This window comes from Notechis scutatus, chromosome 7, assembly GCF_049901735.1.
Source record: "Notechis scutatus isolate UNSWTSFEM ecotype Mainland chromosome 7, rNotScu1.2, whole genome shotgun sequence".
Lineage (NCBI taxonomy): Eukaryota > Metazoa > Chordata > Lepidosauria > Squamata > Elapidae > Notechis > Notechis scutatus.
The window spans coordinates 4452135-4466444 of record NC_142015.1 but is presented as its reverse complement, the minus strand read 5'-3'; the positions used below and the strand labels follow the sequence as shown (position 1 = coordinate 4466444).

At 44.2% G+C, this 14310-nt stretch overlaps 1 protein-coding gene across 1 annotated transcript in view; it reads left to right on the top strand.

Moving 5' to 3' along the window:
• The window catches only part of SFRP1 (secreted frizzled related protein 1), a 51057-nt gene extending 39329 nt beyond the window's left edge, over window positions 1-11728 (top strand). Inside the window, 1 exon segment of the mRNA XM_087969648.1 lies at window positions 11293-11728. Coding sequence (XP_087825774.1) covers window positions 11293-11615 — 323 coding nt within the window. The 3' untranslated portion in view covers window positions 11616-11728.
• Window positions 11729-14310: the final 2582 nt, after the last annotated feature.

The following is a 14310-nucleotide window of genomic DNA, read 5'->3' as shown; positions in this document are numbered from 1 at the left end:
AATATGATTCCTAATGTGCAATTCAAAGTATGAAAGTGTTATGTGCATCAAGAGGATTTATTGACCTACTGCAAAAGAGACTTTCACAGCGGAACTGCTCTTGGTCTCAACCTGATGAAGAAGCTATGTGTTAAGTCAATAATTATGAACTTGGATACTATGTCTAAGTTGTTCGGACATGATGCATATAGAGACAAGTGTCACTTGTTTTGGGTTGAGTGGTGAGTCTCAAATGAAGGAATGCAAGGAGATTGGTCTTGGATAATGCTTTGGTTAGGGTAGACTTGAGACATTTTGAAGCCTCTTCCTGACACAGAAGTGCAACTTTCTGGGGAGTACTCCTCTCCAATCATCACTGAACAACCTACAAGTTGGTCAATTAAATGTCCAGTGCTTGTAGGTGATGCTGATTTGTTTTAGGTTCTTCTCTGGGAGTCACATAATCTATTTCTTTAAAAAAAATTATTTTGGCCTCTACTGAATTAATAAAACAAAGAGGGAAAAATTTAAAAAGAAAGGAAAAAAAGAACACAATAAAACAACCAATGTATATATCCTTCTTATTCATATGCACATTTATACACGTGTATGCAGGAGTGGACACTCCTATGTATGAAAGATTTGCCCAACAATTTTAATACAAATGATATTTCATTGCAGTTATCCAACCATTCATAATCTGTAAGAAACTCTTGCTGCAAGAGCAGTTTTTCAATCTACTGAACAATTGGGGCTAAAAAATGTATCTTTGCAGCAAGAACGTAATGGAGAAATCCATTTATGTGGTCCAGCTGACAATTGCCATGTAACAGGTACATAGTTCAAAAAATTACGGGCATGTTTTTATCAATGCAATGAGAATAATGCTTACCACAACATGTTTTGCAGATGTCCTGAATACATACATCCTGCTCCCCAACAATATCCCTGTGAGGTGGGTTGGGTTGGGAGAGAAGGACTAGCAGCTAGCCCAAAGTCACCCAACTGGCTTTCTTGCCCAAAATGGGACTAGAACTCACAATCTCCTGGTGATTGCTCTCAAGTCACTCAGTGTGATGACTCAGGGTGGGATACAAACTAAACACAGTCACAAAAACAGGTGAAGCCCCTTTTATTCCTTCACTTTGCTTCAAAGCTCCAAATATCCTTGACAGGAGACAAAAAACTCCCCCACAAGCGGTTACGAAAAGGAGGAAATGCCATTTAAACTAAAAAGGCCTATAAAACAACACAAACCACACCGAAGCAATTAAGGGAACCAGGCAAGAGAAGAGCTTGAAGACGTCCACAGATATCGGAACACACACTGGGAAGGATGCCAAACTCAGAGAGGAACAATAAACTTAGAGATATTTCCATGCTTTGTTTCCAGCACTGGCCCATTCGCATGCCCGTCCTTTTAATCAGTTCTCACAGCTGCAGCCCATGAAGAGGATCAAGGCCCTTTCCTCCCCTGTAGACCACACCGTTCACGTCTCTCCCTTATCCTCCCATCCCTGTGTGCCCTAGGATGGAGAGGGGGTGGGCCTGGGTCCTCCTCTGACTGCCCAGCCAGCCTCTGTCCTTCCCCAGCCTCCTCCACAACCTCCGGAGCCCCACTTCCACTCCCTGTCGGCTGTTCCTCCTCTCCCTCGGAGTCAGTCTCCAACAGGGGCATGACACTCAGCCTGATTTCTTGTCTAAGGCTGGACTAGAACTCAACTTCTCCTGATGATTGCCCCCAAGTCACTCACCTGATTTCATGCCCAAGGCAGGACTAGAACTCACTATCTCCTGGTGATTGGCCCCAAGTCACTCATCCAGCTTTCATGCTGAAGGGACTCACTGTCTCCTGGTTTCTAACCCGGCATCTTCACTGTAACACCAAACTAGCTCTTACATGAAATTGAGCTATAGTGAAAAGAAAATGTATTTTTATGGTATCGCATATCTACTAAGTGTTAAATTTGTTACTCTTCCCTCCCTGGCTCTTTTTTTCCTGCTCTGTTCCTAGGGAAGAACTTCTGCAACCTTGGTTCTATTGGAAGGGGGTTAGCAGGAGAAAATGGGAGGGGGTTGTCCTTCATCTACTACAGCAAACAGAGTTTTGGGATCTAATTTCTGCCCCTGCCTTCCCGCTCCGGAGAAGGTGCTTTTCATTTTGTTTCTGCCACTCAGCTGGAGTTGGTGGGCAATTTCTTCTTCTCGAGTTTCCAAGGAAGCTGAAAGAGAAATTAATGCAAGGTTTTGTTTTCTCTCTCCTTTGACTGGTTGCCTGGAGCCTCCTTATCATACAGATCTAATGGATCTCTTGGCAGCTTTCGGTTTTTGGAGGAGGACGAGTGAAATTTGCTCCAAAAAGCGTTTCTGTTTTGACTTGTCTCTGGATCCTGTATGAGGGGTTTGGGGACACTTCACGTGGCTGATCACCCCAGGTGGCTGTGAGGACAGCACTGGTCAGGAAGAATCTAAGTTGCATTAACAGAGCTCGATACAAGCTCGATGGAGGTACTAATACCATTCTATAAAGCCTTAGTAAGACCACACCTAGAGTACTGCATCCAGTTTTGGTCACCACACTATCAAAAAGAGGTTGAGACTCTAGAAAGAGTGCAGAGAAGAGCAACCAGGATGATTAGGGGGCTGGAGGCTAAAACATATGACGAACAGTTGTACGAAATGGGCATGGCTTGTCTATTGAAGAGAAGATCCAGGGCAGGCATGAGAGCAGTGTTCCAATATTTGGGGGGCTTCCATAGAAAAGGGAGGGTCAAGCTATTTTCCAAAACACCCGAAGGCCAGACAAGGAATAATGGGTGGAAATTGAAGGAGAGATTCAACCTGGAAATAAGGAGAAATTTTCTGGCAGGGAGAATAATCAACCCAAAGAACAGAAGTTGCCTTCAGAAGTTGTGGGAACTTCATCACTGGAGGCTTTGAAGAAGAGACTGGACTGCCATCTGTCAGAAATGCTGTAGGGTCTTCTGCTTGGGTGGGAGGTTGGACTAGATGACCTACAAGGTCCCTTCCAACTCTGCTAATCTGTAATCTCTGTTGAGTCGGTTATGCCATTCCCAAATTCCAAGATTTAGGCTTAGTCTTCTTGGCTCTCCAGATGTTCCCTATTAAGCTTGGATTTCCAGCAGCCCCCGCTGGCAGGGCCGAGGCTAATGTTCTAGGACTGGACTTGATTAACATCCTTACCTCTGCTTTGGGTGGCTTGCCAGGGCACTCAAATCCAACACAAGCAAATGGGTCATCAGTCACACACAAAAAAGAAGAAAAGAAATTAACCTTAGACTGTCTACTATTGACCTCACCCCTTTCCTAAGAGGTCTGTAGGAGGCGTGCATCAGTGCACCAACACGCCTACCATCCCTGTCCTATTGTTTTTTTTCCCCCTTATTCATATCCATTTCATAACCATGTTTATACTTATACCTGTTATCTAATAACCACTTGACAAAATAAATAAATACAAAATAAAACAAATAAAAATTACTTCCACTCCTCCTCCGCTGAAAATGGCACCTGGCTGAAACTCTGCGGCTGGATTTCCACATCAACCTGAACCACAATATTTCCAGCTCCGTTTTAGCGTAGGCTAACAAGGGGTGTGTGACTCTGCCCACGACGTCTTTTGCTTCTTCTCTGTTTTGGGCCCAGGTCTGACTTAGCTTAGGTTTGTGGGTAGTCAGGACCCCCACTCATTCGTGCCAAAGAGGGGTCTTAGAATTACTTTTCCTTTGGAAGAGTTTGACCGTAAAAATCTCTAAATGAGTTAAGAGTCTCCAGGTTGTCTCTGCTGATCTTTAGCAGAGACGTAACCCGGTAAATTTTCTCTTGAAGGCAGATGTGTCTCTTTGACTCCCCAGAGCAGAGGCAACGATGAGGTGTGCACATGTTAATATCTGTGCAAACAAAGTCATGCTCTTCTTTTACAATGCGGCACATGTAGTTGTGGTTGACATTCTCTTCTTTCTTTTCTCTTCTTTCTCTTCTTTTTCTTCTCTCCTCTCCTCTCTCCCTCCCCTCCCTCTTCTCTCCCTCTCTCTTTTCTCTCTTTTCTCTCTCTCCCACTCTTCTCTCTCTCTCTCTTCTCTCTCTCTTCTCTCCTCTCCCTCCTCCTCCCTCTTCTCTCCCTCCCTCCCTGTCTCTCACACATAGAGACTGTGGATGCCTTTACTCCAGAGAGAAAACTTTCTCTCTCTCTTTCTCTCCTCTTCTCTCTCTCTCCCCTCTCTCCTCTCTCTCTCTTTCTCTCTCTCTTCTTCTTCCCCCTCTCTTTTCTCTCCTCTTTCTCCTTCTCTCTTCTCTTTCCCCTCTCTCTTCTCTCTCCCCCTCCCTCTCTTTCACACACAGATACTATGGATGCCTTTACTCCAGAGAGAAAACTTTCTCTCTCTCTCTCTCTCTCTCTCCCTCCCTCTCTCTTTCTCTCTCTCTCTTCTTCCTCCCCTCTCTCTTCTCCTCTCTCCTCTCTTCTCTCTCTCTCTCCCTCCCTCCCTCCCTTTCGCACACAGATACTGTGGATGCCTTTACTCCAGAGAGAAAACTGTTGACTGCCTGCAATTTTTAAGATATGGATTTCATTCGTCTGTAGTTTTGAAAACTCCATGGTATTAATACAGATCCAGTAGCTAGTAGTCCCGGATGCCAGCCAGCCTGCGTGCCAACTCTGCTTGGGCATGCAGGCAAGTCAAAAAGAGTTGTGTTTGGCCATCCCCTTGTTTTAAGAGGCCTGTGGAGAGCCCCTGTGGACATGCTGAAGATGGCCAAAAGTGATTCAGCAGGAAAAAGAGATGGCTTTGAAAAATATTTGTTGTTTGGAACGGGTTGTGAAAAAAGGCAGCAATTACAGACTCTTTTCTCTGTGATGGAACATTCCACGGAGTTAATGATTATTTTTTTCATTCATTGGGTCTTGGTGGACAAGAACCTTCCTTTGGGAGAACCGGGTGTGTATACTGTACATCTGGCAAGAGAAAACAGTCTTTTTCTAAGCAAGAAATTGAGTTCACTGTGAACACAGTAGGGCTCCTTGTGAGCAACTGGCTTGTCTTTCCTTGCCTTTGGACCAGTGGTAGGATTCAATTTTTATTTTTTTACTGCCGGTTCTGTGGGCGTGCCTTGGTGGGCATGGTGTGGCTTGGTGAAGGTTTCTGTCAGTGTTCCAGCAACCCTCCATTCCAGCCAATAACTCCAAGACAGACATCTCTCAAAAGTTCCTTTATTTGGATAGTAACTGGCACATCTGTGGAATCTCTAATCTGAAAGTTTCAGGCTTCCTTGCAAAAGTCAAAACTACAAATCCATCCCCCCCCGCTTAGCCATCACCACATCACATGGTCCAATCCCCATCCGTCCTAAAGTAAGATTCCCATTTCGTTATGCGCCACACTCAGTGACCTTGAACCAGCAAAAGAATTTTATTCTGTCTAACTAGATATACTCCAATGAATTCCTCCCTCCCACTTTCTCAGGCTCAGTTGTGGCAGTGTGGGAGCATCGAATCTCAATATGGCTTCCAAAGGTGACAGTTACTGCAGAATCCCCCTTCCCTCCCTACCCCTCTAACCTGCTTTCCAGCTCTGTTCTCCTGTGCAGGACAACAAAGGAGACCCAGCCGATCAGCTGTGGGCATGGTTTGGTGGGAGTGGTGTTCTGTGGGCGTGTCTTGGTGGGTGTGGCTTGGTGGGCGTGGCTTGATGGGCGTGGCAGGGGAAGAAATGCAAAATCCCCATTCCTCCCCCCCTCTAACCTGCTTTCCAGCTCCCTTCTCCTGTGCAGGGCAACCAAAGAAGACCCAGCCAATCAGCTGGGAATCAATGGGAGGCAGAGAATAGATGGGGTTGGTGGGGCCAGTCAGAGGTGATATTTGCCGGTTCTCCAAACGACTCAAAATTTCCGTTACCGGTTCTCCAGAACCGGTCAGAACCTGCTGAATACCACCTCTGCTTTGGACTATAAGTTTAAAAGGAATGTTGGACTGTTCCTCAAACTTGCAAATGCAAAACCAAAGGAGAGATGACTAGAAAGGACAAAGTGATACCCGTCAGTATAACTGCAGGTCCTTCTTTGGCGGTTTGCAATACGTGGGAAGCTTGAACTGTTGAAAAGATATTTTTCATCTCAACTGGAGGTATCCAACCTTAGCAATGTTAAGACTTGTGGATTTCAACACCCAGAACTCTCCAGCCAGCTGAGAAGAAAGTGACTAGAATTCGTAGATCGATTCCCTTGTCTGGCAAAATAATAATACTTTTTTTTCATCGATAATGTTGAAGGAAGATCCAGCTCCCAGTTTAGAGAGTGAATACGACTAGCCTTTCCTAGGAAGCTACAAAATGGATTAAGTTAATCCCGATGCCTTTCAGCGTGGCCTCTGCTGCCTGGAGCTTACAGTTCATTATCATTCAGCAGTTTCCAGTAGTTGAGGGTCTGATATAAAAATGCAATGTATTTACCAAAGCACCGTAAGGCAAGACAAGAAACAGTGGATGGAAACTAATCAAAGGAAAGAAGCAACCTAGAATTAAGGAGAAATTTCCTAACTGTCAGTCTGTGCTCCATTCGAAATCCAAGAAAGAAACACTCAGACTCCAGTGGTTAGAGCAAAGTTTTTTCTTTTACTAAATTTCAAAGTGGAAGCTACAGGGAAGATTCTGAATCTAAAGAATTTGGCGCGCAGATCACATATACAAAGGGATGGGATTGTTCCCACCCCCCCCAAAAGTCCAAAAGACTCTTCCAATTAAAAGTTCTGAATATGATCATGTGGGCATCTTCAGGTGGCGATGAGGCCTCTGTCCATTGACCTTGACATATTTTGATAAAACTTCCGCAGCTGCGCAAAAGGAAAGAAAGCTAGGCAAGGAAATAGAAACTTAAGGACAAGAATTTATACTCCCCTCCTCCTTCTCATCTACAGCACAGGAATGTAACACCTCCAGCTTTCTTCCCCTCCCCCCTCCCCGTTACTAATGACAGCCGAAAGAGAGCAGCAGTAGAAAAGGTGTAGAAGAGATCTTGAGGCTGACACTAACAGTGAGAATAATCAACTAGTAATCACTCTAGGCTTTTAAGAAGAGACTGGACAGTCATTTGCATGAAAAGGTATAGACGTTCCTTCTCACGCAGGGAGTTGGACTAGATGACCTCCAGGGTCACTTCCAACTCTTGCAATTCTGTGTTCTATGTTCATGTCAACATGCACAATTTTCTCTTTCTTTCATTCCGCCCAGCTGGAAATTTCCTATGCATTATTTTGGGATGGAAATCATCCATCTGCTGAAGTGGGTAAATAATAGCCTAGATAAGAGAGATGATGGATAGGCTGGACTCCAGAGAAGTGGATAAATGGCCTCAGGTTTGAATGGGACCTGATCTATTCTATCCCTTGTACTTTGGGTCCCACCTGGGAGAAGTTGCTTTGAGAACGTGGGTTGAACTGATGGGAAAGTGGGGTTTTATTTATTTTGGCAGCTGCAACTCCAGGCTAAATGCCAATTTCCAATCTGTGTTGATTGGATTGAAACCCTGTCCTGTCTCACCTAAGATATGAATTGGGGAGTGGGCTGTGGCATGTTTTCGGGAGAAAGTTCCAGACTGTTTTCCATGGATAGTTACTTAATGGTCCCCGGTGCTTAATTCTTCTTTGCTCAGCCTCCAAATGTGTCGGGGCCGTATTTCCCAGAATTCCCAGCTACAATGGCTCAATTCCTACCAGATACACCAGACTATGAGAAAAGAAGGATCAAAGTCAATGCACCCAATCTGAAAATTAGATCAGTGTCTCTGTGAGCTTTTAATTTGTATTTAATTTTTCTTTATTTTATTTGTCGGGCATGTATTAGATAACAGATATAAGTATAAATGTCAGTCGGTGCTCCATTCAAAATCCAAGAAAGAAATACTTAGACTCCATAAATTAGAGAAAAGAATTCTTTGACTGAAAAATGAAGGGGTAGCATCAAATAGGATTCTGAATCTGAGAATTTAGGCGCGCAGATCACATATACAAAGTTGTTGTGGCTCCGGACTTGGATTCAGCTCCTGTGGCTGATATGAGCTCAAGTGAGGAGGACATGGCAGAGAAATATGAGCCAGCATGGCTCAGCGATTGGAATGATAATCAGGAAGAGGAGATGGACGTGACAAGAGAGGACAGACCTGATTTAGTAGAATGGTCAGGACCTTCGACCTCCTCTGGTTCAGTATCTGATCATCAGCCGGGAATGGCTGACAGAGAAGTTTTAAGAGAGTCTTCAAGTGGAGACGAGAACTTGGAGAATTGTTGGTTAGATGTTAGGAATAGACACTGCTTTAAGAGGCAAGGCCAGCTGGAACGCAGGAGAAGGTCAAATGAGTAATTAAGGAAATTAACTGTTGCCCTAATAACTATAAAAGGATCCGCCTGAGTTTGAAAATTTGTCAGGAACAAAGCGTTTAATTTACGTGGAGAAGCAACGGTCAAAGCTCGGAGGCTTGTGGATTTAAGCCAGGATTAATGTGCTGTAGACTGTGAATAATAGCAGCTGTTATCTTCTGAAACTCCTCTTAGTTTGTTTTGCTTTTGAGGACGACTGCTTTCGGCGTTGCTTATTTGCTTTTGAAGGTGGGACATAACACAAAGTGATAAAGTTGTTCCCACCCCCCATAGTTCAAAAGATTCTTCCAATTAAAAGTTCTGAATATGATCATGTGGACATCTTCAGGTGGTGATGAGGCCTCTGTCCGTTGACCTTGGCATATTTTGATAAAGGTTTGCAGCTGCGCAGAGAAAAGAAAGCTAAGCGAGAAATAGAAACCTAAAAGCAGGAATTTATACTCCCCCCACTCCTCATTTACACAACACAAGAATGTAACACCTCCAGCTCTCTTCCCAGACCATATCCCCCCTCTTCCCCCCCCCCCCGTTACTTATGGCAGCCGAAAGATGCAAGGCAGTAGAAAAGATGGAAAGCAGTAGATCTTGAAGGCTGACAATAAACATGATTATACATGATACATGGAATGGGTAAGAATAAAAGGGAACATTAGCACAGGGACGGTAGGCACGTTGGTGTGCTTATGCACGCCCCTCTTATGCAAGCTTCCCTTGAGAGCCAAAGGAATGGATGGACAGATGAAACTGGGAAATGCAAAGGAGTCAAATAGGTCAGTGCCAAAGTTGAAGACCTGTAAATTGGTCAACCTAAGTCAATTCAAACTATAATTTTCAGTCAGTTCAGTTCAGTAGGAAATATAACTTTCTTCATATTCTCTGCTAAATCATAATGTACGAATGAAGGCAAATATACCTGTCCAAGGATAATATTGCTGGCTCCAATCTGAATTAGTCCCCGCCAGAGGTGGTATTCAGCAGGTACTGACCAGTTCTGGAGAACTGGTAGCGGAAATTTTGAGCAGTTCGGAGAAACGGCAAATACTCCCTCTGACTGGCCCCGCCCCCATCCATTCTCTGTCTCCCATTCGGTCCCAGCTGATTGGCTGGATCTCCTTTGGTTGTCCCACACAGGAGAACGGAGCTGGAAAGCAGGTTAGTGGGGTGGGGAGGGAATGAGGATTTTGCAGTATCCTTCCCCTGCCACGCCCGCCAAGCCACCAAGCCACGCCAGAGAACACCACGCCCAGAGAACACCACGCCCACCAAGCCACGCCCACAGCTGATCAGCTGGGTCTTCTTTGGTTGCCCTGCACAGGAGAACGGAGCTGGAAAGCAGGTTAGTGGGTGTGGGGGAGAGAATGGAGATTTTGCAGTATCCTTCCCCTGCCATGCCTACCAAGCCACCAAGCCATGCCCACAGCTGATCAGCTGGGTCTTCTTTGGTTGCCCTGCATAGGAGAACGGAGCTAGAAAGCTGGTTAGTGGGTGTGGGGAGAGAATGGAGATTTTGCAGTATCCTTCCCCTGCCACGCCCACCAAACCACGCCCACCAAGCCAAGTCAAGCCATGCTCACCAAGCCACACCCACAGAACCAGTAGTAAATTTTTTTGAATCCCACCACTTGGAAGGGACACCACTGCTTTGTCTAATTGTGGATAAGTCAAGACTTTGAACCCTTGAGTTCCCATTCCCATGATCATTTGATGGTAGCACAGAGATAACAAGAAGTCTTACTAATCTAACCCTCCTCTCCCCCGCCTTTCCTTTCCTTTTTGCTTGTGATTGTCAAATAACCCAAGGTATTCTTGGCTGCCGGTGCAGGAAACTTAAATAACTGAATTATTCGGCCAACAAAAAGATTTGAAGCTTCAGATATCGATACGCTGCCTACGGAGTTATTTCTAAACGACTACTCAGCAGAACGCTTCCAGTCCAGTTGAGAACGGTCTCTTGACTGCTCTCAATGATAGTTAGGAGAGTGTTTTGAACATTTGATAAACATGTCTTCTTCACAAGAATATATACTTCCAGGGGTTCATAGGACTGCTGGTCTAGCAAACATCTGGGAAATTGCTGATCAGGATTATAATTTTCCAGGAGATGGGTAGTATACCTGGTCATTGTGAGTTGGAATATCTCAGCTGAATCCTCCATACATTTGGACTGCAGTTCTCTAACTTTCCAGTAGTGATTATACTCAATATTCTGGGAACTAATCAGCACATATGAAGACCCCTTCAGGTTATGGAAGCCTGACTTCAGATGACATAATCTCTGTTCCATAGTAGTAAGAGCATAGATGTGAAGGGGAAGGTCAACTTATTCTCCGAAACAGCTGAGGGCAGAACAAGAAGCAATTTCCCGACGGTTAGAAAAATTAATCAGTGGAACAATTTGCCTCTAGACATTGTGAATGCTCCAACACTGGAAGTTTTTAAGAAAAAAATTGGACAACCATTTGTGTGAAATGGGATAGGATTTCCTGCCTGAGCAGGGGGTTGGACTAGATGACCTCCAAGGTCCCTTCCAAATCTGTTATTCTGTTATTAACATCAGTTTCTTTTCCAACTGAAGACAGTTGTTTAACCCAACTTCGTGTGTGTGTGTGTGTGTGTGTGTGTGTGTGTGTGTATGTATGTATGTATGTATGTATGTATGTATATGTATATTGTTTTGTTTTAAACTGGTCTTCTTGGGTTGATATGTTGCCATCCTCTTCCTGGAGGTTATGAGCACTGAAATGTAAGCCATTTGGAGGATATCTGATCATGGAAGCCCATTTTAAACAAATATTCCCTCCTCTGCTGTAGCTTGGCTGCAAACCCTAGTTTACTGCTTCCAGGGTGGTTTCTTTTTCTTTTTCTTTCTTTTCTCTGTCACTGACTAACTTGGCTCTCCCGTTTAAATTTCTTTTGCCTTCCAGCCCTGAAGATGAAAATAAAGGAGGTGAAGAAGGAAAATGGGGACAAGAAAATCATCCCCAGGAAGAAAAAGGCTTTGAAATTGGGTACCATCAAAAAGAAAGAACTGAAGAAACTCATTTTGTACCTCAAGAACGGGGCAGACTGTCCTTGCCACCAGCTGGACAACCTCAGCCACCAGTTTCTCATCATGGGGAGGAAGGTGAAAACCCAGTACCTGCTGACGGCCATCCATAAGTGGGATAAAAAGAACAAAGAATTCAAAAAGTTCATGAAGAAGATGAAGACTCCAGAATGTTCCACGTTCCAGTCTGTCTTCAAATGATCGGCTGGGGCTGGAGGAAAGGGGACATGGTTTTTTTTCCCCATATTTTTTCCATTAATAAAACTTTAATTTTTTTTATATTTTATATCTATATATATATAAAACAAATGTATATAACAGGCCCTGAACTTGCACAGTACTGAGTGGGTGGTTCACGTAACATTTTGGCTTCTTCGACTTTTGTGGATACGGATTCTTCTGCCTTCTTTTCCATTTGTGCCTTTAGAGTTTTCTCGCGTTCTCCTTGCCTGTTCCTCTCTCCCCCCCAACCCCACCACCCCCAGTTCAAGGGCACCCACTAGGGGAGGAAGAGGGCGGGCAAAGAAGTCAAGATGGCGTCCGTGATCATGTGATCAGAATCCCGCCTCTTTTTTTTTTTGACGTACATTGTGTGACACGTTAAAAAAAAATGGGGTAGGGCTTCAATCATGTGGTTGCAACTGCTATTTTTGATTTTCCTGCACTCCTCCCACGTGTCTCTGTCCCAGTTCATATCCTCATTAGAGAATGTTCAAAATATGCAAATATATTTATATACTTTTGGGGGGTTGTGCCCAGATCTCTCTACAGCCAACCAGAACATCCAGCCACCTGCAGCACATCTCTTGTAGCTTTCTGTTTTTATATATATATATATATATATATATATATATATATATATATATATATATATATATATATATATATATATATATATATATAAACCTGACTTTAAAAAAAATAGTATATATCATTTTTTATCTGTTTTTTTTCCTTAAGGGATCATTCCCCAAGGCCTGCTTCATCCTTTTTCCTAGATTAGTTCCATGTAGATCAGGGATGTCAAACTTGCGTCATCACCAGTGGTGGTGTTCAGCTGGTTCTGACCAGTTCTGGAGAACCGGTAGCAGAAATTTTGAGTAGTCCGGAGAACTGGCACATGCAACCTCTGACTGGCCCCACCAACCCCATCTATTCTCTGCCTCCCATTGAGTCCCAGATGATCAACTGGGGTCTTCTTTTGTTGCCCTGCACAGGAGAATAGAGCTGGAAAGCAGGTTAGTGAGGTGGGGAAGGAATGGGGATTTTGCAGTATCCTTCCCCACCACATCCATCAAGCCACGCCCACAGAACCGGTAGTAAAAAAATTTGAATCCCACCACTTGTGATGACCTCGGGTGTGGCATAAAAATAACAAAGTCACAAAAGTAGAATAAATTCCCTTTAATGCCTCCAACTTGGCCCCCAATGCCCAGTTATCTTCGGCTGGAAATCAAACTCTTCCAAAAACAGATTACAAAGGGAAGAAATGCAGCCCGAACCCAAAGTAAAGATAAATTAGAAATAAAAAACCAACACAAACTATGCTGAAGTAATTAACACAACAGGCCAGGATAATAAATTGCAGACTTCCAAAAGATAACAAAACACATACAGTTGGGAGGACGCCAAAACCCAGATAAGCCTCGACAAAGATAATGCGCGCTTTGCTTCCAGCAAGGTGCTGTGTGCAAATGCCCTACTTATATCCTGTTCTCCCAGCTGCAACTAATGAAAGGGATCAGGGCCTTTTTCTCTCCCATAAGCCATGTTGCTCCCTTCTCCATTCTTCCCTGCATGCCCTAGGATGAAAAGGGGGTGGCCCTGGGTCTTCCTCTGAATGCCCAGCCGGACTGTGCCCTTCCCCCGTTTCTTCCACAGCCACTGGAGTCACACTCCCACTCCCTGTCAGCTACTCAATCTTCCCCTCAGAATCAGACTCCAACAAGGGCATGACACCACTCATCGTCACGGGATGTTTTTCCCCCCTTCGCTAAACTGGGGGGGGGGGGAGTCAGCATGTGACACATCCGGCCCGCTGCTTGTGAGTTTGACACCCCTGGATTGTAGACAGTCCATCTGAGTCAGGGATCCTGTGATAGGAGGCATGTTGATGTCACAGTGCTACCTAGCCTGTTGGATTTGGCTACCTGATGAAGCCATTCTGTGATAGTGACAGGGATACAAATGACAACATACAGTCAATCTTCACTTATTTTATCGTTTTTTGTTTTTTTTTGCAAGAATTTGCCAAAAAGGAGGTGTCCATCTACATTGTAGAAATGAACAGAAACTCGGCTCTGAAGGTTATAGCAAGAAAATTCCTAGGACTACCGAAACATTCATTGATTCATGTGATGCTACTAAGTTTTATCCCAAGGAAGGTGTTTTCTTTAGATGAATGGTATTTTTGCCCCTGGAGCAGAAATGGCTAACATGAACCTGTAGGCAGAACTTCTTGAAAAATTTACTGTAGAGATCTGGGGGCAGATCATTTAATTCCCCATGTTTTTCTTTCTGCACCCCCAATGAATTAAATACGGGAAGGGGAGAAAGAAAAAATTGAGAGGAGCAGTCAAGTTTCTCTAATAACCCAGTGAACAAAAGTAGAAAGAGTCGTATAAGGATATGGTTCACAGGATTGTATTTCAACAGATCGATTTTATTGGAGGCACCTTTGCACAGGCATCCCTTCCAGGGTCAGCTGCTTGGCTCATGAACGGTTGAGAATGTTGATGTTATTTAATAAGATAGAATGAGCTGGAAGGGACCTTGGAGGTTGTTTAGTCCAGCCCCCTGCTCAAGCAGGAGAACCTATGATGGCCATGTGGCATTTTTGCCTATGCGAGAGAGGGGTCTAGGTGTAAACTGACAGGTTGGGGGCTCAATCTTTGTC